The 25,354-nt window shown below is 46.5% G+C and overlaps 1 protein-coding gene across 1 annotated transcript; it reads right to left on the reverse strand.

Moving 5' to 3' along the window:
* Nucleotides 1-14,853: 14,853 nt before the first annotated feature.
* On the reverse strand, nt 14,854-21,947 carry LOC123078584 (ATP-dependent zinc metalloprotease FTSH 9, chloroplastic/mitochondrial). Its single transcript, XM_044501137.1, has 17 exons — nt 21,355-21,947; nt 20,366-20,519; nt 19,767-19,856; nt 19,579-19,667; nt 18,840-18,963; nt 18,542-18,661; nt 18,334-18,384; nt 18,016-18,077; nt 17,622-17,679; nt 17,264-17,389; nt 17,109-17,189; nt 16,830-16,959; nt 16,370-16,518; nt 15,948-16,229; nt 15,785-15,874; nt 15,518-15,571; nt 14,854-15,433 (listed from the first exon to the last, which is right to left on the reverse strand). The coding sequence occupies exons 1-17, from the start codon at nt 21,846-21,848 to the stop codon at nt 15,293-15,295; spliced, it is 2,295 nt and encodes a 764-aa protein (XP_044357072.1). The 5' UTR covers nt 21,849-21,947; the 3' UTR covers nt 14,854-15,292.
* Nucleotides 21,948-25,354: the final 3,407 nt, after the last annotated feature.

The raw sequence follows: 25,354 nt of genomic DNA on the forward strand, positions 1-25,354 counted from the left end.
GATGATGATGTTCCACCGACGCAGGGCTTCGCCTAAGCTTCGCGACGGTATTATCGAGGTGTAATCTGGTGGAGGGGGGCACCGCACACGGCTAAAATATCGTATATCAAGTGTGTTCTTAGGTGCCCCCCTGCCCCCGTATATAAAGGAGCAAGGGGGAGGCCGGCTGCCTATGGGGCGCGCCAAGGAGAGGGGGGGAGTCCTCCTCCTAGTAGGAGTAGGACTCCCCTTTCCTAGTCCTACTAGGAAAAGAAGGGGGGAAGGAAAGAGAGGGAGAGGGAGAGGGAAAGGGGGCTGCGCCCCCCTCTCCTAGTCCAACTAGGACTCCTCTGGGAGGGGGCGCACCACCTCCTGGCTGCTGCCCTCTCTCTCCCCTCAAGGCCCACTAAGGCCCAATACTTCCCCGGGGGGTTCCGGTAACCCTCCGGCACTCCGGTTTAATCCGAAACTTCTCCGGAACACTTCCGGTGTCCGAATATAGTCGTCCAATATATCAATCTTTACGTCTCGACCATTTCGAGACTCCTCGTCATGTCCGTGATCACATCCGGGACTCCAAACAACCTTCGGTACATCAAATCATATAAACTCATAATAAAACTGTCATCGTAACTTTAAGCGTGCGGACCCTTTGGGTTCGAGAACTATGTAGACATGACCGAGACACCTCTCCGGTCAATAACCAATAGCGGGACCTGGATGCCCATATTGGCTCCTACATATTCTACGAAGATCTTTATCGGTCAGACCGCATAACAACATACGTTGTTCCCTTTGTCATCGGTATGTTACTTGCCCGAGATTCGATCGTCGGTATCTCGATACCTAGTTCAATCTCGTTACCGGCAAGTCTCTTTACTCGTTTCGTAATACATCATCCCGCAACTAACTCATTAGTCACAATGCTTGCAAGGCTTATAGTGATGTGCATTACCGAGTGGGCCCTGAGATACCTCTCCGACAATCGGAGTGACAAATCCTAATCTCGAAATACGCCAACCCAACAAGTACCTTTGGAGACACCTGTAGAGCACCTTTATAATCACCCAGTTACGTTATGACGTTTGGTAGCACACAAAGTGTTCCTCCGGTAAACGGGAGTTGCATAATCTCATAGTCATAGGAACATGTATAAGTCATGAAGAAAGCAATAGCAACATACTAAACGATCGGGTGCTAAGATAATGTAATGGGTCATGTCAATCACGTCATTCTCCTAATGAGGTGATCCCGTTAATCAAATGACAACTCATGTCTATGGCTAGGAAACATAACCATCTTTGATTAACGAACTAGTCAAGTAGAGGCATACTAGTGACACTTTGTTTGTCTATGTATTCACACATGTATTATGTTTCCAGTTAATACAATTCTAGCATGAATAATAAACATTTATCATGATATAAGGAAATATATAATACTTTATTATTGCCTCTAGGGCATATTTCCTTCAGTCTCCCACTTGCACTAGAGTCAATAATCTAGATTACATAGTAATGATTCTTACACCCATGGAGTCTTGGTGCTGATCATGTTTTGCTCGTGGAAGAGGCTTAGTCAACGGATCTGCTACATTCAGATCCGTATGTATTTTGCAAATTTCTATGTCTCCCACCTGGACTAAATCCCGGATGGAATTGAAGCGTCTTCTGATGTGCTTGGTTCTCTTGTGAAATCTGGATTCCTTTGCTAAGGCAATTGCACCAGTATTATCACAAAAGATTTTCATTGGTCCCGATGTACTAGGTACGACACCTAGATCGGTTATGAACTCCTTCATCCAGACTCCTTCATTCGCTGCTTCCGAAGCAGCTATGTATTCCGCTTCACACGTAGATCCCGCCACGACACTTTGCTTGGAACTGCACCAACTGACAGCTCCACCGTTCAATGTAAATACGTATCCGGTTTGCGATTTCGAATCGTCCGGATCAGTGTCAAAGCTTGCATCAACGTAACCATTTACGATGAGCTCTTTGTCACCTCCATATACGAGAAACATATCCTTAGTACTTTTCAGGTATTTCAGGATGTTCTTGACCGCTGTCAAGTGATCCACTCCTGGATTACTTTGGTACCTCCCTGCTAAACTTATAGCCAGGGACACATCAGGTCTGGTACACAGCATTGCATACATGATAGAGCCTATGGCTGAAGCATAGGGAACATCTTTCATCTTCTCTCTATCTTCTGCAGTGGTCGGGCATTGAGTCTTACTCAATCTCACACCTTGTAGTACAGGCAAGAACCCTTTCTTTGCTTGATCCATTTTGAACTTCTTCAAAACTTTGTCAAGGTATGTGCTTTGTGAAAGTCCAATTAAGCGCCTTGATCTATCTCTATAGATCTTAATGCCTAATATATATGCAGCTTCACCGAGGTCTTTCATTGAAAAACTCTTATTTAAGTATCCCTTTATGCTATCCAGAAATTCAATATCATTTCCAATCAGTAATATGTCATCCACATATAATATCAGAAATGCTATCGAGCTCCCACTCACTTTCTTGTAAATACAGGCTTCTCCAAAAGTCTGTATAAAACCAAATGCTTTGATCACACTATCAAAGCGTTTATTCCAACTCCGAGAGGCTTGCACCAGTCCATAAATGGATCGCTGGAGCTTGCACACTTTGTTAGCTCCCTTTGGATCGACAAAACCTTCCGGTTGTATCATATACAATTCTTCTTCCAGAAATCCATTCAGGAACGCAGTTTTGACATCCATTTGCCAAATTTCATAATCATAAAATGCGGCAATTGCTAACATGATTCGGACAGACTTAAGCATCGCTACGGGTGAGAAGGTCTCATCGTAGTCAATTCCTTGAACTTGTCAAAAACCTTTCGCAACAAGTCGAGCTTTATAGATAGTAACATTACCATCAGCGTCAGTCTTCTTCTTGAAGATCCATTTATTTTCAATGGCTTGCCGACCATCGGGCAAGTCAACCAAAGTCCATACTTTGTTCTCATACATGGATCCCATCTCGGATTTCATGGCTTCAAGCCATTTTTCGGAATCTGGGCTCACCATCGCTTCTTCATAGTTCGTAGGTTCGCCATGGTCTAGTAACATGACCTCTAGAACAGGATTACCATACCACTCTGGTGCGGATCTTGTTCTAGTTGACCTACGAAGTTCAGTAATAACTTGATCTGAAGTTTCATGATCATTATCATTAACTTCCTCACTACTTGGTGTAGGTATCGCAGAAACTGATCTCTGCGATGATCTACTTTCCAATAAGGGAGCAGGTACAGTTACCTCATCAAGTTCTACTTTCCTCCAACTCACATCTTTCGAGAGAAACTCCTTCTCCAGAAAGGATCCATTTCTAGCAACAAATATCTTGCCTTCGGATCTGTGATAGAAGGTGTACCCAACGGTCTCCTTTGGGTATCCTATGAAGACACATTTCTCCGATTTAGGCTCGAGCTTATCAGGTTGAAGTTTCTTCACATAAGCATCGCAGCCCCAAACTTTAAGATACGACAACTTTGGTTTCTTGCCAAACCATAGTTCAAAAGGCGTCGTCTCAACGGATTTCGATGGTGTCCTATTTAGAGTGAATGCAGCCGTCTCTAAAGCAGAACCCCAAAACGATAGCGGTAAATCAGTAAGAGACATCATAGATCGCACCATATCTAGTAAAGTGCGATTACGACGTTCAGACACACCATTACGCTGTGGTGTTCCGGGTGGCGTGAGTTGCGAAACTATTCCGCATTGTTCCAAATGTAGACCAAATTCGTAACTCAAATATTCTCCTCCACGATCAGATCGTAGGAATTTTATTTTCTTGTTACGATGATTTTCAACTTCACTCTGAAATTCTTTGAACTTTTCAAATGTTTCAGACTTATGTTTCATTAAGTAGATATACCCATATCTGCTCAAATCATCTGTGAAGGTGAGAAAATAACGATATCCGCCACGAGCTTCAATATTCATCGGACCACATACATCTGTATGTATGATTTCCAACAAATCTGTTGCTCTCTCCATAGTTCCGGAGAACGGTGTTTTGGTCATCTTGCCCATAAGGCACGGTTCGCAAGTACCAAGTGATTCAAAATCAAGTGATTCCAAAATTCCATCAGTATGGAGTTTCTTCATGCGCTTTACACCGATATGACCCAAACGACAGTGCCACAAATAAGTTGCACTGTCATTATTAACTCTGCATCTTTTGGTTTCAATATTATGAATATGTGTATCACTACTATCGAGATTCACTAAAAATAGACCACTCTTCAAGGGTGCATGACCATAAAAGATTTTATTCATATAAATAGAACAACCATTATTCTCTGATTTAAATGAATAACCGTCTCGCATTAAACAAGATCCAGATATAATGTTCATGCTCAACGCTGGCACCAAATAACAATTATTTAGGTCTAAAACTAATCCCGAAGGTAGATGTAGAGGTAGCGTGCCGACGGCGATCACATCGACTTTGGAACCATTTCCCACGCACATCGTCACCTCGTCCTTAGCTAAACTTCGCTTAATCCGTAGCCCCTGTTTTGAGTTGCAAATATTAGCAACAGAACCAGTATCAAATACCCAGGTGCTACTGCGAGTATTAGTAAGGTACACATCAATAACATGTATATCACATATACCTTTGTTAACCTTGCCATCCTTCTTATCCGCCAAATACTTGGGGCAGTTCCGCTTCCAGTGGCCAGTCTGCTTACAGTAGAAGCACTCAATTTCAGGCTTAGGTCCAGACTTGGATTTCTTCTCCTGAACAGCAACTTGCTTGCTATTCTTCTTGAAGTTCCCTTTCTTCTTCCCTTTGCCCTTTTTCTTGAAACTAGTGGTTTTACTGACCATCAACACTTGATGCTCCTTTTTGATTTCTACCTCCGCTGCCTTTAGCATTGCGAAGAGCTCGGGAATCGTCTTATCCATCCCTTACATGTTATAGTTCATCACGAAGCTCTTGTAGCTTGGTGGCAGTGATTGAAGAATTCTGTCAATGACGCAATCATCCGGAAGTTGAACTCCCAGTTGAATCAAGTGATTATTATACCCAGACATTCTGAGTATATGCTCACTGACAGAACTATTCTCTTCCATCTTGCAGCTATAGAACTTATTGGAGACTTCATATCTCTCAATCCGGGCATTTGCTTGAAATATTAACTTCAACTCCTGGAACATCTCATATGATCCATGACGTTCAAAACGTCGTTGAAGTCCCGGTTCTAAGCCGTAAAGCATGGCACACTGAACTATTGAGTAGTCATCAGCTTTGCTTTGCCAGACGTTCATAACTTCTGGTGTAGCTCTTGCAGGAGGCCTGGCACCTAGCGGTGCTTCCAGGACGTAATTCTTCTGTGCAGCAATGAGGATAATCCTCAAGTTACGGACCCAGTCCGTGTAATTGCTACCATCATCTTTCAACTTAGCTTTCTCAAGGAACGCATTAAAATTCAACGGAACAACAGCACGGGCCATATATCTACAATTAACATAGACAAGCAAGATACTATCAGGTACTAAGTTCATGATAAATTTAAGTTCAATTAATCATATTACTTAAGAACTCCCACTTAGATAGACATCTCTCTAATCATCTAAGTGATTACGTGATCCAAAGCAACTAAACCATGACCGATTAACACGTGAGATGGAGTAGTTTCAATGGTGAACATCACTATGTTGATCATATCTACTATATGATTCACGCTCGACCTTTCGGTCTCTGTGTTCCGAGGCCATATCTGTAATATGCTAGGCTCGTCAAGTTTAACCTGAGTATTCCGCGTGTGCAACTGTTTTGCACCCGTTGTATTTGAACGTAGAGCCTATCACACCCGATTAACACGTGGTGTCTCAGCACGAAGAACTTTTGCAACGGTGCATACTCAGGGAGAACACTTTTATCTTGAAATTTTAGTGAGAGATCATCTTATAATGCTACCGTCAATCAAAGCAAGATAAGATGCATAAAGGATTAACATCACATGCAATCAATATAAGTGATATGATATGGCCATCATCATCTTGTGCTTGTGATCTCCATCTCCGAAGCACCGTGCTTGTGATCTCCATCTCCGAAGCACCGTCATGATCACCATCGTCACCGGCGCGACACCTTGATCTCCATCGTAGCATCGTTGTCGTCTCGCCAACTTATTGCTTTTACGACTATCGCTACCGCTTAGTGATAAAGTAAAACTATTACATGGCGATTGCATCTCATACAATAAAGCGACAACCATATGGCTCCTGCCAGTTGCCGATAACTCGGTTACAAAACATGATCATCTCATACAACACATTATATCACATCATGTCTTGACCATATCACATCACAGCATGCCCTGCAAAAACAAGTTAGACGTCCTCTACTTTGTTGTTGCAAGTTTTACGTGGCTGCTACGGGCTTAGCAAGAACCGTTCTTACCTACGCATCAAAACCACAACGATAGTTTGTCAAGTTGGTGCTGTTTTAACCTTCGCAAGGACCGGGCGTAGCCACACTCGGTTCAACTAAAGTGAGAGAGACAGACACCCGCCAGTCACCTTTAAGCAACGAGTGCTCCGAACGGTGAAACCAGTCTCGCGTAAGCGTACGCGTAATGTCGGTCCGGGCCGCTTCATCTCACAATACCGCTGAACCAAAGTATGACATGCTGGTAAGCAGTATGACTTATATCGCCCACAACTCACTTGTGTTCTACTCGTGCATAGCATCAACGCATAAAACCTGGCTCGGATGCCACTGTAGGGTAACGTAGTAATTTCAAAAAATTTCCTACGCACACGCAAGATCATGGTGATGCATAGCAACGAGAGGGGAGAGTGTTGTCCACGTACCCTCGTAGACCGACAGCGGAAGCGTTATCACAACGCAGTTGATGTAGTCGAACGTCTTCACGATCCGACCGATCAAGTACCGAACGCACGGCACCTCCGAAGTTCTACACACGTTCAGCTCGATGACGTCCCTCGAACTCCGATCCAGCCGAGTGTTGAGGGAGAGTTTCGTCAGCACGACGGCGTGGTGACGATGATGATGTTCCACCGACGCAGGGCTTCGCCTAAGCTTCGCGACGGTATTATCGAGGTGTAATCTGGTGGAGGGGGCACCGCACACGGCTAAAATATCGTATATCAAGTGTGTTCTTAGGTGCCCCCCTGCCCCGTATATAAAGGAGCAAGGGGGAGGCCGGCTGCCTATGGGGCGCGCCAAGGAGAGGGGGGGAGTCCTCCTCCTAGTAGGAGTAGGACTCCCCTTTCCTAGTCCTACTAGGAAAAGAAGGGGGGAAGGAAAGAGAGGGAGAGGGAGAGGGAGAGGGAAAGGGGGCTGCGCTCCCCTCTCCTAGTCCAACTAGGACTCCTCTGGGAGGGGGCGCACCACCTCCTGGCTGCTGCCCTCTCTCTCCCCTCAAGGCCCACTAAGGCCCAATACTTCCCCGGGGGGTTCCGGTAACCCTCCGGCACTCCGGTTTAATCCGAAACTTCTCCGGAACACTTCCGGTGTCCGAATATAGTCGTCCAATATATCAATCTTTACGTCTCGACCATTTCGAGACTCCTCGTCATGTCCGTGATCACATCCGGGACTCCGAACAACCTTTGGTACATCAAATCATATAAACTCATAATAAAACTGTCATCGTAACTTTAAGCGTGCGGACCCTTTGGGTTCGAGAACTATGTAGACATGACCGAGACACCTCTCCGGTCAATAACCAATAGCGGGACCTGGATGCCCATATTGGCTCCTACATATTCTACGAAGATCTTTATCGGTCAGACCGCATAACAACATACGTTGTTCCCTTTGTCATCGGTATGTTACTTGCCCGAGATTCGATCGTCGGTATCTCGATACCTAGTTCAATCTCGTTACCGGCAAGTCTCTTTACTCGTTCCGTAATACATCATCCCGCAACTAACTCATTAGTCACAATGCTTGCAAGGCTTATAGTGATGTGCATTACCGAGTGGGCCCTGAGATACCTCTCCGACAATCGGAGTGACAAATCCTAATCTCGAAATACGCCAACCCAACAAGTACCTTTGGAGACACCTGTAGAGCACCTTTATAATCACCCAGTTACGTTGTGACGTTTGGTAGCACACAAAGTGTTCCTCCGGTAAATGGGAGTTGCATAATCTCATAGTCATAGGAACATGTATAAGTCATGAAGAAAGCAATAGCAACATACTAAACGATCGGGTGCTAAGCTAATGTAATGGGTCATGTCAATCACGTCATTCTCCTAATGAGGTGATCCCGTTAATCAAATGACAACTCATGTCTATGGCTAGGAAACATAACCATCTTTGATTAACGAACTAGTCAAGTAGAGGCATACTAGTGACACTTTGTTTGTCTATGTATTCACACATGTATTATGTTTCCGGTTAATACAATTCTAGCATGAATAATAAACATTTATCATGATATAAGGAAATATATAATACTTTATTATTGCCTCTAGGGCATATTTCCTTCACTTGGTTGTCAAGCCGCCGCCGGCCGCGAACCCAGGCTGGCTTGGCTCGCAGCACCATCCTGGGCCTGCTCCATGGCTCCCTCTCCGCCATGGTCGATCAGAGCATCTTCAACTTCGTTGACAGCCGCGTCGTCGAGGTGGAAGAACCCTCTCATTGCCAGAATCACTTCAGGGGCAAGCTGATCCTTGAACTTGGAAGTGAACTCCTCCAGGATTGCCTCTGTCACGTCCTCTCCATTCTTGGTGATTCCCATCGTCCTGCAAACCAGCTTCTCGGCAACTTTGGCCACCGAAGATACACCAGGGGCTCCAGTACGCTTGATCTTCTGCAAGGTGAGGCCGCCTTTGGAAGAGATCCTGACTCCAGCCAGAGTCTTACGGCGAGCCACTGGAGGCCTGGGAGGGGGCGACTTAGGTGGGGCAAGGATACCCATCTGCCGCTCCACAGAAATTGGCGCCAGGGCATCAGGGGAGCCGTCAGCGACATGAGCACGAGCAGGTGATGGAGTGCGGCGCAGCGGTCCGACACAGGTGAGCGGCGGGGTGGACGATGAGTGGAAGCCAGGGGGTCTGGAGGGTGACACCAGAGGTTGTACAAGCGTCATAGGAGAGCAGAGCTCGCGCACTGCCGGGTTGGCAGCCCCCCTGTCAGCGGGGAAGATCTGGCCTCAGAACGCTTGGAGGCTGGGCTCGGCGGCAGCACAGTTGTGGGAAACAGTGGGGGCGACGCCGGAGGAGTTCTCTCTTCGAGGGAGCGCCGCCTGGAGGCACGGGGCGACGCCTGGCGTGTTGGGCTGCGCCCACGAGCAGCAGCAGGCACAGACTCCTGGGCGTCCAGCATCTCAAGAGCGCGGACAGACGCCTCGCTGCCCGAGCCCGAGCCACGCAGGACGATAGCCGCAGTAGGGCGCACCGGAGGGAAGGCCGTAGCAGCGGCGTCCGCCAGACCTGTCTCTGGTGCGGTCCTGGCCCTCCTCGCGTTGGCGCTCACGTGGGTTGCGGGAGAGTGAGCGTCGGACCTTGGCGCCCCAGCCCTCACGTTGGCGTCCACCATCCCGACCACGCCTCCCGTCGCGGTCGCCTTCATCATCCCGTCTGTCCGCACGGCGCTCAGTGCACCCCTGAGCCGGGCGGCGATCCCGTGGGATGTAGGTGCCGTCGACGACCTTCCTGTACCAGGTGAACTCATTCACTTCCGGAGGAGGCGGGTTGTCGTCATCGTCCCTGGCCTTGGAGTGATCTTCGTGGAGGTCGAGATGGATGATGACGCGATGGCGGAGGCCACGTCGCCCACGGCGGCGGTGACCACGGGCAGGGAGCGTCAACCACTTCACTTTGGGGATGGCATTGGGGTTCGGCGTCCACGCCCAGAGCGCCAGGTCCCTGGTGTCCTCCTTGCGGAGCGAGCGCTGCTCGATGTAGTTGAGGGAGCACCCACGTCCGATGAGGAAGGTGGCGATGTAGTTGTTCCAGCCGTGAAGCCGGACGCCTTCCAAGCAGAGGCGAACGTGGTGGAGCTGGTCCTTGTTGTCTGCGTGCGCCTCGAGCCTCCACTCGCGCACGTAGATGCGGTGGCCGGCGCCCCAGATGGCCGCGGGACACGGCGTCGGCGCAGTGGTGTTGATGCGTGAATCGAACAAAGAACTGCTCGGGGTAGTGCTTGACCACCTCGACGTCGGCGTGCCTTGCGCCCAGCTCCGTGGCGAGCTCAGTGGCCACCTGCTGGCAGGAGACATCCAGGCGCGCCCCATCAAGCCAGGCAACAGCACAATTGGAGGAGAGGATGGCCGCTTCAGCTTGCATCTCAGGCGTTGCCGGGACGACGGCAAAATCTTCCTCTGGCCTTAGCGACGCGTCGCCAAGGCATGGCACGGCGTCGGCACGACGAGGCATGGTGGCGGGGTTGGCGTGGAGCTGCAGCAGAGGGGGCGGGCAAGGGGCCTCCCAACCACGGCCCGGGCGAAGCGGCGCCTCGCGAACAGCAACTGCAGGAGCAGAGCGAGGGAGCGGAGGTGGGGGAACAGGGAGGCTGTCGAGTGAGCTCAAAGGCTTCCAGGGGTTTCGACAGCCCCGCGACGTGTGCCCGTTTTGAAGGCAGCGGGAGCAGCGGATTGGATCTCTACACAGCGCGGCGCGGTGCCCTCGGTATAGGCAGCGGCAGCAGCGGTCTAGGAGCCAGCGGGGGATGGGCGCCGGCTTGAATGCGGGGCCGGCCAAAGCCGGGCGACGCGGGCCTTTAGATGACACGACGAGCTGCCAGCCGCCGGTCACCTCAGCATCGCGCCCCGCGCCCGTCGACCTTGCCACCGGCATTGAAGGCGCGGCAGAGGCGGGGAGGGAGGAGGCCAGCTGCCCCGCATCCCCGCAGTAATGAGCAGCACCCACCAGATCTTGAATGCCCGAGTCAGCTGCAGAAGGAGTGGCGCGCCCCGAATCCGCCAGGGCCTGGCACGAAGACGTCGCGAGCAGCAGAGAGCCGGGGACGAGCGCGCCGGTGGAGGGCGGGCCGCTACGGGCCGCCGGCAGCGAAGCTGGATCTGAGGTAGCAGGGGGCGGCGGGCACAGGGGCAGCGCCAGCCGGGCGGGGACGACCGCAGGGCCGCCAGCAGGAGGCGGCGGCAGGGGCATGAACCACGAGGCAAAGCCTAGGTCCGAGCAGGGAGGCTCGGCCGGCGCCGCCGGCGCGGGCACGACGAGCGGGGAGCGCGTGGGCGGACACATGAGCAAGAGCCTTTTTCAGCTCGGGAGCGTGTGGGCGGGCACGACGAGCGGGGAGCTCACGGAATTTGGTGGAATTGCTGCCCTCTGCGGGAGTAGTTTAGTTTAGTTGCTGGTTGCCAACTAGCACGGGAGGGGATATAACAGCTCCTTTGATTCAAAAGGTTTTCATAGCAATTTTGGAGGATTAGAACCCTTAGGAATTTTTCCTTTATTGGTTGTTTGATTCAATGTGAACTTATAAGAATTTTTCAAGGATTTTTTGTACTATTTCCCATATGATTTCTAGCATTTTTAGAATCGTTTTGAAAGAACCCTTTGTTTTTCTATGATGCAATCAAACAACTCAAAATCATGTAGGATTGAAATGAGCATGACATTTCAACCCTATGTTTTTCATATTCTAGCATTTTTAGAATCCTGCAAATCAAAAAGGCCCTAAGATGCTTTGAGTATCTTAATATAGACTAGATACAGACCGAAGTGAGTGAACAAACACATAATGCCAAAGAACATATGTAAATTGAGGCAGTTTCATATGTACATCTGATTTCTAAAAAGAAAACATTTTATATTTGTGAACGAAGGGAGTACTCACACATAATGCCAAAGAACAACAAACTGAGATATACTAGTAACGTTGGAATAAAACAAGACTCTTACAACTTGCACGAGATGATCAATCTATACACGTGTTGGATGCTAAAACCTGCATGAACCTGCCAATACAGGTTATTTCGCGTCTAACATCGCATAGGGTGGTCACGTAGAATGCCAACGTGGGTGTCGTGGCCCACTGTCAATGGCCAAACCCCTCCCCCCCCCCCCCCCCCCCCCCCCCCCCCCCCCCCCCCGGCGCACATTGCGCTAAATACATGTAAAAAGCCCTTGCAACATCTGAAGATGTATGTCCCACAATTGCGATGCATATTCACTCGCAGTGCATATTGTTCCATCTGTTTCTTCCCTCTCCCGATCATTCAGAGGTGGTGCATCAAGGTGACCGGCATCGGAGGTGATGATGGACGACACTCGCTGTCGGCTGCTGGGTGAATCAACACCGCCGTACAGTGAGTCATCCCCCCCCCCCCCCTGATTATGTCGCCCTTCTCCCACCCATGTTTTGGTTAGGGTTAATCAAAGACATGATCGTGCATTCAATTCTTTGTTTTGCATCTTTAATCTGCGTGATGACGGAGATATTTGTATGGCTTGACAACATTTACCCCCTGCACCATGAGTCACGTAAAGGTTATTTAGGAGTTTTGAAGGAGGCAACTTTGCCGAGCAAAATAGTTGATCAATGACACGAGGGCAGCTAATTTAGCAACATTAGTGCTCAAATTTGTTCAGTAATCCTAAGGGGCATGTTTTTTTTCAAAATTGTAATGTGCTGCAATTGAAAATTTCGTAATGTTGGTTGGCTGAATTTCAGTACAATAGTACAATTTGTTTACTGAACCTTTTGTGATACATGTAGTAGTACTGCGGTTAACTGAGAATTGTGTGCACTGAATTTTATGCAGTTAGTTAACTGCATTTTTGTGACACTATGAGTACCGTAGTTAAGTGAAATGTTGAATTTGCTGAACTGTCGTATAGTGTGTTGGTTAACTGAATTTATGAAATACTGTGACACTTACACTTGTACAATTATCTGAATTATTGTGGCACTGCATTTCTGAGTTATCTAAATTTATGATCTGAAGTTGTGCTATGTTTTCAATGCAGGATCATTTGCCTAGAGTAATTACTCCAACTAAGATAGGCAAGGGAAAAGAAAATGTGTGTGCTGATTAGAAATACCTCAAAATCCATTAGAGATGAGGTCAAGGACAACAAGGAGGTTTGTGTCATTTAGTGAAGGGTTTGATTCTGATGTTGCCATTGAAGAAACAGAGGAACAAGTGGATGACAACAGCGAGGAAGAGGGAAAGGCTGACAATGCAGAAGTTGAAACATATGAGGATTTTACCGAAAGGGACTTTGAAGTAGCAGATGGTGGTGATTTGGTTGAGGCCAATGTAGACTAACATGTTGACGATCAGAAGATAAGGAGATCTTACATAACTTTGAAGAACTTGCATAACATGTTGACTATCACTTACACATTGATACGTCAATTTTGCATCACTATTTCTTACTATAAATTGCTCATGATTACTTATTCCTCTTATTTTGTTTATTGCAATGGAGGTGGGGCAATTGTCGAAAAACTACAAAAAAGTGCCAAAAAGAATAGGTGCAAAGAAAATAATTTAATGAACTATATCATGTAGTACAAACCCATTGCGAGTCAATCCACTTCACATATGTACAAGCCCTGACATCTTTTGTACATTTAATTATCATATTACTCAATTATGAAGTACGTGTGCTCAATGACAAAGCAAGCATGGTCAATGGCAATGCTAATATACCTCATTTGGCAGCCCAAAAACCTTTTGCCTCTGTCCCCGTCTTTGGCCACATTGTGAGCATGGCCAAGGAGGTGGATGCAGTTCACTGTCTTGTGCTCCACTCCATTGAACTGGGCATCGAACTCAGTACTGTAGCCCAAAGTCGAATTCCAGCAGCTCCTCCCAAAAATCAAATATTTCCTCTTGAGTTCTAAGAGCCATGCATACATGAGTGAGAGAGGCAGAGGATTAAGCACAGTATTCTTCGATCCCTAGTACTCCAGTAGACATTTGTTGCCTTCCATTCCTTCTCGTCGAGCTTCTAGCTGCCGGTGTTGCCCCTCTCACCATAGAGCAATCAGACGTCGAGCAGAGAGATGCCACCCCTGTCGGTCACGGATCGCCGATGTGGTCCACTCGTCCAAGCTCCTTCCACCATCGACATCGCCTGCTTAGGGTTAGGAATTTATGAAGTGGGCTAAAAAATCGAGGATATTTGGGAATCGGGGTTACAACAGTTGTGGGCTTTTTAGCAGCACCTCTCCCTTTTCCACCCATTGACAGTGGGTCACGGTCACACTGGCGCGACATATGGACATCTCATACAGCGGCAGACGCGACGTCCGACAATTTTCATATGCGCCTAGCAATGCTCAACTACCCCTTGGATCAAACCCCTACATGATCAACAAACTAGGATGAAGGTGTCATAAAAAGTTGTTCGCAAATCAATTTCAAAGATAGCACCGTATTTGCACTTCCACGCAAGTTCAAGCACTCAAAACATGCATTTTGCAACTTTTAGCACTAAACTGATCATCCAACACAGGTTGTAGCACTGCCGGGTATTTACCTCTAAATTAAACTAGGACATTAATGCAGAGTTGAAATATGCACTTCTCACTTTATAAACATCCTTTTGTTCTGTAACATGGTAATGTGTGTCCTCTGCATTTTTTGGAGAGAACTTCACTACAATCTTTTCGCCACTCTTCGATGCTTCCTGGCTGAATACAAACGAGTTCGACTCACATCAGGCAGGGTAGAAACCGTTTCCATAGGCACTCAGCCTCACGTTACTGAAGCCTGCACCCTCTTTTCTATTGCCGAATCACAGAGCTATTTGCTTACATCCTTTTACAACACCAATACATATGAAACTGCCATGGGGTAAAAACTAAAAAGACAGGACTTGCAGTTTTTAACAGCAAGTTTCTGAAAAGAAAACCAAAACAGAACATGCCAGACATAATAATTGACCACATCCGTGTAACATGTTACGACCCAATAGAATGAGACAGTTATATGTACGATTTCCTTTAAACAATGGCGAGGCATAGAATTGAAAAGAAGAAATAATCTAGAATCCAAAATATGCAATGTCACATCTGTATTGCTTCCCTATCTAAACCAAGTATGATGCACTTCCCAACTCAGAGGCTTCATGTTGGGTAAAAGGCAGGCGCTGGTGAGTCTCGCCACGTCACAGATATGGCAATAGCACACAATCATGCAACACCCTATGATAATCTCATCTTTCAATTTCCTGCATGCCAGCCTAATGGTGCCGAGAAGGAAATGCACCCAAGTTTACCCCACTTCGCAAAATGGTGAGTAATGACTTTCCAATTACTGTACACGGATTTACAGTCGAAACTACCACCTCGATGCAACAAAAGGTAATATGTCTAAGTTAGCGCAAAGGCTTCTTCTTGGAAGGGAAGCTGTGGTTCTTCTTGGCAGGGATGAACTACTTTGTTGATCTCATCTGCCGTCAGAGTTTCACGCTCCAGCAGAGCATTCGCTAAAGCATGTAATTGCTTCTCATGCTGAAAATAAACTTGGATCAGTCGACACTGAGTTAACTAAAAAATAAATATGTTGGCAAAAGGCGTCATGGTTGAGAAGCAAACCTTCTTCAGTAAATGTGTCACCCGTTCATAAGCTTCTCTTAGGAGTCTGCCCACCTGCAAGGCCATATGATGATGAGACAAATGCGAGAGAAACAGTAACTACCCTCAGGTAAGTGGAGTTTAAGAGAGGTTCGTGATGTGGCCAATAGCTCGGTATACCGATAGACTATGCAAAAGCACAGCATACAGGTCGCTAGCTTATACTGGTCAGTGGTCATATGCTAGAAAAAAAATGCATTTGCAATCATAAGACCAGTGGAAATGTACCTCTGCATCTATTCTTGATTGCATGTCAACACTTGGTCGTTCTTTTACATGCACAGGACCAATAGCATTACTCATCCCACAGTTTGATACCTACACAGCCAGTCAAGTGACATTAGATACATCTAACAAGAAAAGAAACAATCTAAGTGGATGAAAGAATCACCATATACTGAGCGAGCTCTGTTGCAGTATGAAGATCATTTCTGGCACCAGTAGTAACATTTTCTTCCCCAAATATAAGCTCTTCAGCAACCCTTCCGCCCATGCAAACATCAAGACGTGCCAGGAGTTGTTTCTTGCTGATAGAAGTCTCATCCTGTGAGGGAAGTTGTGTAACCATTCCAAGGGCAGATCCACGAGGCAGGATAGTTGCCTTGTGAATGGGATGAGCACCCTTGGTATTGAGTGCAACAATAGCATGCCCACTTTCATGGTAGGCAGTAAGCTAAAGAACCAAAAAGTAACAAAAATTGTTAGTGCAGAAATTTACATCTTCTTCGGTTTAAAATTTTCAAAGACATGGATGCTACAACTACTAGTTCAAGCGTGCGTAAGAAAAAGGAAAAACAACTTGAACAAGCATGCCTTTCTTGATTCATCAGAGATGAACATTGATTTCCTCTCAGTTCCCATGATGATACGATCTTTGGCAAACTCCAATTGTGAAGCAGTCAGCTTGTCAGCACCTTCAACAGCAGCCTTAATTGCTGCAATGTTTACCAGGTTCGCAAGGTCTAACAGAAAAAGGAAAAAGATGAGTCGGTATGAGTCTCACCACCACAGCACAAATATTGCTGCCAAATTTTATAGCACCTTCAAAGGTAAGACATTTATTATTTTATTCTAACGGAAAATACGTGGAATGCCATGGATTTATAAGTGTTACAAGTAATAAAATGGTGACACAGCAAAAAGAATAGGAATCCAGCTGCTGATGAAAAAACACTATCCTATCGTTAGAAACACCTCATAGTCCACACGCTTAGATGACGTAATGCTACAATTATCATTTCACTAAGATAATACAAAGGAAAGTTGTACTCACCAGCCCCATTAAAGCCAGGGGTACTGCGGGCTATTGCATTGACATTCACATCACTGCCCACAGGCTTGTCTTGCAAATAGAGCTCCAGAATATCTTGGCGGCCTCGCACATCAGGACTAGGGACAACAATCTAGTAGCCAATACCAGCAGAACTAAATGAAATTACATATTTATACAAAAATTATTACAATAAAACAATATGTAATTGCTGTTCTATAAAAAAAAGAATTGATGATAATGGTTGTGAAGATAAAAAAAAAACTACTCAAGAAAGCTTACATGTCTATCAAATCTACCAGGTCTCGTAAGTGCTGGATCAAGAATGTCTGGTAAGTTTGTCGCAGCCATTACTATTATTCCCTGTACACATCGATTGTAAACTAAGAGTTAGACAAAGTTCTACAGCACTTTGTTCACTTATGTGATAATGTTACCTCATTTTGTTCAAAACCATCCATCTCAACAAGAAGTTGATGCAATGTTTTCTTTGTGTGCCCTTCCCACTGTTTTCTAGTTGATCCCACTGCATCTATTTCATCAATGAAAACAATACATGGTGCCTGTAAAGAGGAACAGTAAAAAGTTACTCACACAAACAAATTGTCATTACGAAGGTACATCAATTTTCACTGATAAAACAAATTAAGCTTCACCAATTTGTCTGTTGAGAGGAGATGAAAAGGGAATCACAATTGAGCATTTCCCATAAGCTAAAACAGCGCAGAGAGCTCTCAATTTATAGAAGGAAATGCTGGAGCTAAGCTCAGGCAATGGAAGAGAAGGGTAAAACACCTTTTTCTTTGCAGCTTGAAACAAGGATCTCACCCTCCGAGCACCAACACCAACAAACCTGACAAGATACAATGTCAGTAAATTCTGATTAAACAAGACATGAAAGTGGGATAGGGATACAACTGAAGGTAGTTCCATCAGTAAATTACAAATGTTTCAGTAGCTTGAATCATGCATGCCTAATAAATATCATCTCAGTAGTGCTTCGACATAAATCCAGAATGATCTCAAATTGCAACACATGCAATGGTACAATGCCAGAAAGCCACATTTTCTGACATCATGCAACGAATTGCAGCACATAGGCAATTTTTGGAGTTCGCGGTTAGCACTCTAAGGTCACCAAATATACAAGGAAAATACAAGTCCAATATCATAATAGAAGAGATCTTACATTTCCTCAAATTCAGAACCTGCTCGGTAAAAGAACGGCACACCAGCTTCCCCAGCAATGGCCTAAATCACAAAGCCAGCGCTAGTAAGGTATGCATTTACCAAAGAACTGACTGTAGCAAATAGCTAGAAACGCCTGATAATAGAAGACTTGGTTTTGAAAGCTAAACAGAGAAACACATTTTTTTAATGTAGAAACACAAGTACAAAGCACAGCAAGGACCTCATGTGTGTGTGTGGGGGGGGGGGGGGGGGCCTGATTTCTTTACTCAGTTCAAAATACATGAAGCAACAAATTATTCTTCCAGGCAAATTGTACCTTAGCAAGCAGCGTCTTCCCAGTTCCTGGAGCTCCAGTTAAAAGTATTCCCTACAAAAACACATTTTTAATTATATAAAGGTTCTATTGAACCAGTATTCCATAAAATATATATTGCCCTACAAAAATGTATATCTGGTATATCCCATACAGCAAAGTACATAGCACATTGAAAATGTATCTTGCAGATTGATATAGAACAAATTACCTTTGGTAACTTTCCACCGAGGCGAGTAAACTTCATAGGATTCCTTAGATACTCAACAACCTCCTCAAGTTCTTTCTTTGCATCATCACAGCCTTTGACATCTTTAAATGTCTTCACATTCTGCATATAAAACAGTATAAAGGGACATGCAGAATATACATATGTTTACTCTCATTTTCGCACTGAGCAATTGTACCCAGCAAATGAGGCATATATACAATAAAAGGAAACATGAAATGCACCCAGTAATTGTATTTTTGCACAACTGACAGTGGAACAAGACATCATCATATCACACCTTCTCGGGCGTTATATCCTTATTCAACTCTTTTGCAGAATATGATGAACTGGAACCGACACCAGATGTGCCTATTCCACCTAGGCTACCAATATACTTTTGAAGCGCAGCAGCACCCATTACCCTGAAACAAAATGTATTGATCACTACAAGAAACTGACATAAAAAAGATGCTCAAGATTAAACAGAGTTTATCTCTGTCAAGTAAACCAAAAACTAATCCAAACAGTTGTCCATCGAATAAGGACTGGAAATGAGTTTGTCCAACAGAAAATATAACAGGACTTCAACAAGCTCTCTATAGACATATCATCACAGGAAGCAACTATTGGCATAACAACTCCGGCTATGGCAGAAACAATGCATGACTTGAAACACCAGGAACAGGGGTATCAGAATTCCTGTTTGAAACCTTAATTTTTTTCAAGAAAACGCAAAAAGATTTTGCGTTTCATTTCATTGAAAAGGAGAAGAGTTCGGTACATCGTCCCTCATGGGGGGGGGGGGGGGGGGTTACAAGGCTACATGATAGACCTGTTTGAAACCTTAAACATGAAACTTAAATCTCAGCTGCACTATGCAAGGAACTTCAAGGCAAATACAGCCTAGTTAACCTTAAAGAGTCATTAAGACAAGCAAGAAAACAAAATATAGAAGCTTGACATAAACATGAACCAATAGATGACATATTTAAAAGCTCCAGAGATTAGAGTCGTGACTTATGGAAGGTTGAGCATACCACATAAATCCAACAGCAACTGTGAACAAGATAGTCGAGAAAATCTCTTGAGCAAACCGAGTTGATCTACCAGTAGCTTTAGGATCAACCTAATGATGGCACACAGATAGGCAAACATTATCGGGATCATATGGTGAAAGCAATAACTGCCCCCATATTGGCATGCTCTGAAGGTTGAGCGAACTTACCATTACTACATGTAATGGTTGCTTGTCAGATATCCCAGGATTCGAGAAAGGCTTGTCCTCCCCAGATACACGTTGCTTCAATTCTTGCAACTACTGACGTAAATGTATATAAGCCAAAGAGTGGGTTACAATATGGTGACTAATATTTCAAAATATGACAATATACAAATAAACGAGATAAGAGGAAAATTTATGCAAAAATCAGCGACAATTAATATGGATCAGAGGGAGTACATTAAAAATAGAGGCTTTAAGCTTTTGTTGTTCAAGATGATAGAAATATACTAAAGAACTGAAACAGCGTTGATTGAACCGAGTATCTCAATTTATGCATTGTTTTCTTGAATAACCAAGAAGAAGAATAAGAAAAATGAAGTATTTCAGCACCAGGACATAATGGAATTTCATCAAGTGATGTATTGCTTGAAGTATCACAAGTTCACAAGCAAGACAGTTTTCAAGCTGCATCGGTTGTCAAGTGCCATATTGTCGGCAATCTCATCAAGTTCATAAGCAGGATAGTTTCAAGCTGCATCGACTGACTAGGAAAATGTGAAATCTTGACTGACATACACGATAGGCTTGCAAAGGAAACTTACCAGAGCTGGTAGCGTTGCTGAACGCCCAGACAGCTCATCTGGTAGGTAATCAGCTATAGCGTTGGTGAGAATAAGAGCTCGAAGGTACTCTGCAACCCCCTTGCTATCTACCGCATGACTTCTTTGCTCGATTCTTTTGATGACATCTTCTGGGCTGCCAAGATGGAATTTAAGAACCACATCATTCTTTAAAATCTATATAAATTGGACACTGGACCACAATGCAATGTGCAAAATAAAACAAAAAGAACAAGTAACCCGTTTCTGCCATTCCAATTAATTATTCGGAATAGATAAATCCCGAATGTTCGGAATTTAAGCATGTCATCCCGAACGTTTTTTGATGGCAACTTTAGTTGCTGTGAGGTGGCAACTTTAGTTGTTGACACATGGCAACTTTGTTCCAGGTCGATTTTTTGTCAGAAAATTGCCATGTTTGTCTACAACGTCTTGATTAAAGTTGCCATGAAAAGAGTTCGGATTAGCATGCTTAAATTCCGAACGTTCGGGACTTATTGAGGTCCTAATTATTTCAGTAGCATCAAAAGATAGCAGGAAAAGTACATTGTTCCACATCACGTATCAATGACAGCGTTATTTAGGTACCATAAAACCAAATGCCACTGAATTTGGCTATTTAGCTACAAATTTCACGGTTTCCTATATTTGAGATTGTGCAAAGTAATGGTCCAAAACTTGAACTAATGAATGTCTAATGAACTCGATTGCATCAATGCTAAATCGGTAAAAAAAACTTATTTATCAAGGATCCAGAATCCATTCAACATCAGAAAAGCTAGAATCGATATCTTCTTAAAACTTCATTGCGACCGTGTCATTAGATAAATCAATAGTCCAACCCTATGGGTTAGCAAGCAATCCCCTGATACTCAGCCACCAAGAAACACATTTTGCGAATGTCCCCAAAGCAGCACCCATTTGAGTTGACTCCTCAGAAAACATCAAAGAATCGTTGTCGTGGAGCGCACCTAAACTTGTTGAGCTCGTGGAGCAGCGCGCTCTGCTTGGCAGGGTCCTTGGGGTGAGCGTCGGCGTCATCGATCAAGCGCTGCAGGCGGCGGTCGGGGCGCCAGAACGGCCACCAGCTCATCCAATCGCCAGACACCACCCAGTCGAAAAACCTCTTGGCCGCCTCGACCACCGCGGCCGCGAAAGCCACCGCCCAAACCCTAGCCTTATCCACCAGGTCCTCCAGCTCCTCCTTCCCGTCCTGGGCAGCGGGGCCCGTGTCGACCTCCGCCTCCGGAGCGGCCGCCGCCGCAGCCGCCGCGGGAGGCTCGGGGGCCGGAGAGGGGGGAGGCTGGGGGCCGTCGGCGGCCAATGCGCGGAGGGGGGGCGACGGGCGGCGGTGGTGGCAGGAGCGAGGGAAGGAGACGGAGGCGGGGGCTGGTGGCGGACGCCGACGAGGGGGCAGGGGCGAGGGGAGAGGGCGGAGGAGGAGGGAGGCCTGGAGGGCGCTCATGGCGGCGGCGGCGGCGAAGGCGGAGTGAGGCGGCCGGCGCCGGCGAGGTGGGAGACGCGTGAGTCGTGACTTGCAGGGGAGGGGAGGGAGGGAGGGGGTTTCCCTGGGAGCGTTTTCTGTTTGTGTTTTTTGCCTTTTTTCACTTCTCGGTGGGCTCCGTTTCGATTCTAGTGGACACGAGGAGTAGCCTTATCGCCAGCGAGCACACGGAGGCGGTTCGGTCGTTGGCAGCATTCACGCCAACCGTTGGTTCGGAGCCGAGCGACGTGGACGGACGGCTCAGCTTAAAGGACGATGTCGTCGATGGGACTCTGCTCCATGGCCTCGTGGGCTCGGGGTCGGTGCAGGATTTGAGCTCGCCTTGGCACTCCTGTTCAAGCAAGGGATCAGATTCTCTCTATCATGCACGCATACAGAAAAGCACACATGCAATGCAATCCTAAAAAAGACACATAAGATCGTCTACAGCTGGACTCGGCAACTCTGATCCCTCAAACGTCCGCGGACGTGACCGGACGCTTCCGCGGACGGTGACCGGTAACACCTCAAATTTGCTACTCTACACCCGAGCTTCTCATATTTCAACCCTTAGATCCATACAAAGCGTGCAAAAAAAATCCTATGTGCTACCCTAGTTATCTTCGTCGTCGGAGATGTCTATGACGTCGGTGCCGGGCGTCAGGTGGACGGGCGCGTAGAAGGGCTCCGACTCCTCCTCCCCCTCCTTGCCTGCAGATCCGCGTCTCCAGCGTCCCCCACATCCTCCTCCTCCTCCAACTCCTCCGGATCCATTGCATCCAGAGGTAGCCCCACGGCGATCCGGGCTTCGCGTCTTGTCCGGATTTGCTCAAGGAGCTGCAGCCGACGCTCCGGCGTTAGAAATGGGTAGCTCCTCATTCGGCAACATGGGGGCATGGCTACTAGTGATGGCGGATGGAGAGTGGAAAATGGCGGCGACGGCGGAGGGAGAAGGAACATGTGGAGGGGTAGTGTTTTGGTGTCGGCGGACGTCTGAAACAGCCGGTCTAGGCACTACGCAGCCTGCCGGAGCGGTGCCACGCGGCGACATCGGTCCAACGAAGGAGACGAGATTCAGACCGTCGGTTTCATACTATTTTCGTGTGGGAGCCCAGCATCATTCTGATGTGGCGGACATGTCCGAGCGCCCACATATCCATCTCATATTTGGGCTAGATATGAGGGGTGTCGGTCAGCCCAGGCGTTTGAGGCGCCTGTCTGGGTTGACTTTTCGTGGCCGCTCGGTGCCCGGGCCGCCCGCCCGGGTATTTGAGGCGGGTTTGGGGCGTCCGACTGTAGATGCTATAAAGAAATGAATGAATGAGATCCGCACCCTAAGAGCACCTAGAGCCGGACGTAGCAAATCTGGCGCCCAAAACGTGCGTGGACAATGATCGATCACCCTCAAAAAATGTTCGTGTCCACCACCGTGTACCTTATATCCGAACCCCAAATCCATGCTAAACATGTGACATGGGAGAAACTACGTTGATCATTGATAACCCACAAGTATAGGGAATCACGACAGTTTTGAGGTAGTATTTCACCCAAATTTATTGATTCGATACAAGGGTAGCCAAAGAATATTTATGAGTCCTAGTAGTTGAGTTGTCAATTCAACCACACCTAGAAAGTTAATTCTCTGCATCAAAGTGTTTAGTAGCAAAGTTGTACGATAGTTTGATAGTACCAGTAACAATGGCAATAGTAACGATAACAATAACAGTAGTAGTTTTGTAGTGATTGTAACAATAGCAACAACAGTGGTAACTTAGCAAAGATAGTATGAGCAAAGCGTAGGCATTGGATCAGTGATGATATTTGTATGAATGGCATTCATCATGTAACAGTCACAACCTAAAGCTATACACAATAACTCTAGTTCATCAATTCAATGTAGGCATGTATTTTGTATATAGTCATGTGTGTTTATAATAAGAACTTGCATGACAACTTTTGTGCTACCCTCCCGTGGCAGCGGGGTCGATAAGGAAATTTAAGGGATATTAAGGCATTGTTTTAATAGAGAACCGGGTCAAAGCATTAACATACGGTGAATACATGAACTCCTCGAATTATAGTCATCCCCGAAGAGTATCCCAATTATTGTCGCATTGGGGTCTATAGTCCCGAACAATAACAAGTGCATACACCTAGCAAATAGGATCAATAACTCAAATATAGATGATAACATAGAGGGTTGAAAAGCATTGAGCATAGCAAAGTCATAGCAACATCAATCTTAGAACATAGTGGATGCTACGGATCAAGCCCTAACAAATTGACTTGATTACATGATCAATCTCATCCAATTCCATCACCGTCTAGCAAGCCTACGAAGAAATTACTAACTCCCGGTGGTGAGCACCATGGAATTGTTGATGAAGAAGGGTTGATGATGACGACGATGATGAATCCCCCTTTCTGGAGCCCCAAACGGACTCCAGAACAGCCCTCCCGATGAAGAACAGGAGGTGGCGGTGGCTCCGTATTGTAAAACGCGATGAAACTTCTTCTTCCATTTTTTTTCTTGGGAAGACATAATTTGCAGGCTTGGAATTAGGTCAGACGAAGCCTCGTGGGCCCCACAAGACATCAGGGTGTGCCCTGGGGAGTAGGCGTGCCCTGTGGTCTTGTGGGCAGTAGGTGGGTCCCCTCCAGTGGATGTTTGTTCCAGTATTTTTATTTATTCAGTAAAAAATCTCCGCAAAGTTTCGTCCAATTACGAGAACTTTTATTTCTGCACAAAAACAACACTCTCGGATTCGGGGCTCCGCTGACCCAAGAAAGATTCGAACTCTAGGGTGCATGCGAAGAACTCAATCTCCCCAGTCTGCCAACTCGTCAATCTCATGGCCTAGCTCGATGAACTGGAAAGGAAGGGGACGCGGCAATTTACCCAGGTTCGGGCCACCTTGCGGTGTAATACCCTACTCCTGCTTTGTGGTGGATTAGCCTCGAGGTGGGCTGAGGATGAACTGGTACAGGGGAAGAACAACCTCAGGAGGTGTGTTCTTGTGTTTGTGTGAGCTGGTGAGGGGGTGGATGGTCTGCTCGATCCCCCGCGCTATGGTGGTGGCTAAGCTATATTTATAGTGGCCTTGGTCCTCTTCCCCCAAAATGAAGGCGGGAAGGGATCCCACAACGGCCAAATTCAAAGGGAGACAACTAGTACATCATATCCTGACGAAAGGTGGTCTTCGCCTGCAAAGATTCTGGTCGTGACGTCGTGGTGGGCTCGGCGATGACCTCCATCCTGCCGTCCTGGCGGTCTTGGTCTTACAGCACGGAAATGGAAACCTTTGGCTGATCCCTCGGGACTCTGCGCCTGCGCTTGCCTCTTTAGCACCAAAGAGGAAACCTGCTGCACTGCACCCGCTGGCGCCCACCTGGCCTTGGTCGTCATGGCTTGCGTCACCTTAACCTCACGAGGTAGGCGCCTGCATAGGAATCTCCTCTCCTCAGGAGTCGGCCTAGGGAGGCCGCTC

The sequence above is a fragment of the Triticum aestivum genome, chromosome 3D, assembly GCF_018294505.1.
Source record: "Triticum aestivum cultivar Chinese Spring chromosome 3D, IWGSC CS RefSeq v2.1, whole genome shotgun sequence".
NCBI classification, from domain to species: domain Eukaryota; kingdom Viridiplantae; phylum Streptophyta; class Magnoliopsida; order Poales; family Poaceae; genus Triticum; species Triticum aestivum.

What these genes read in the sequence shown, in the direction of transcription:
- LOC123078584 (XM_044501137.1), bottom strand. Translation starts at nt 21,848, where the DNA reads ATGAGCGCCCTCCAGGCCTCCCTCCTCCTCCGCCCTCTCCCCTCGCCC. An exon ending in GGTTCTGAATTTGAGGAAAT is followed by an intron (nt 17,680 to 18,015) that starts GTAAGATCTCTT and finishes GTATCTTGTCAG; the next exon opens with GTTTGTTGGTGTTGGTGCTC. An exon ending in TGACACATTTACTGAAGAAG is followed by an intron (nt 15,434 to 15,517) that starts GTTTGCTTCTCA and finishes GTTTATTTTCAG; the next exon opens with CATGAGAAGCAATTACATGC.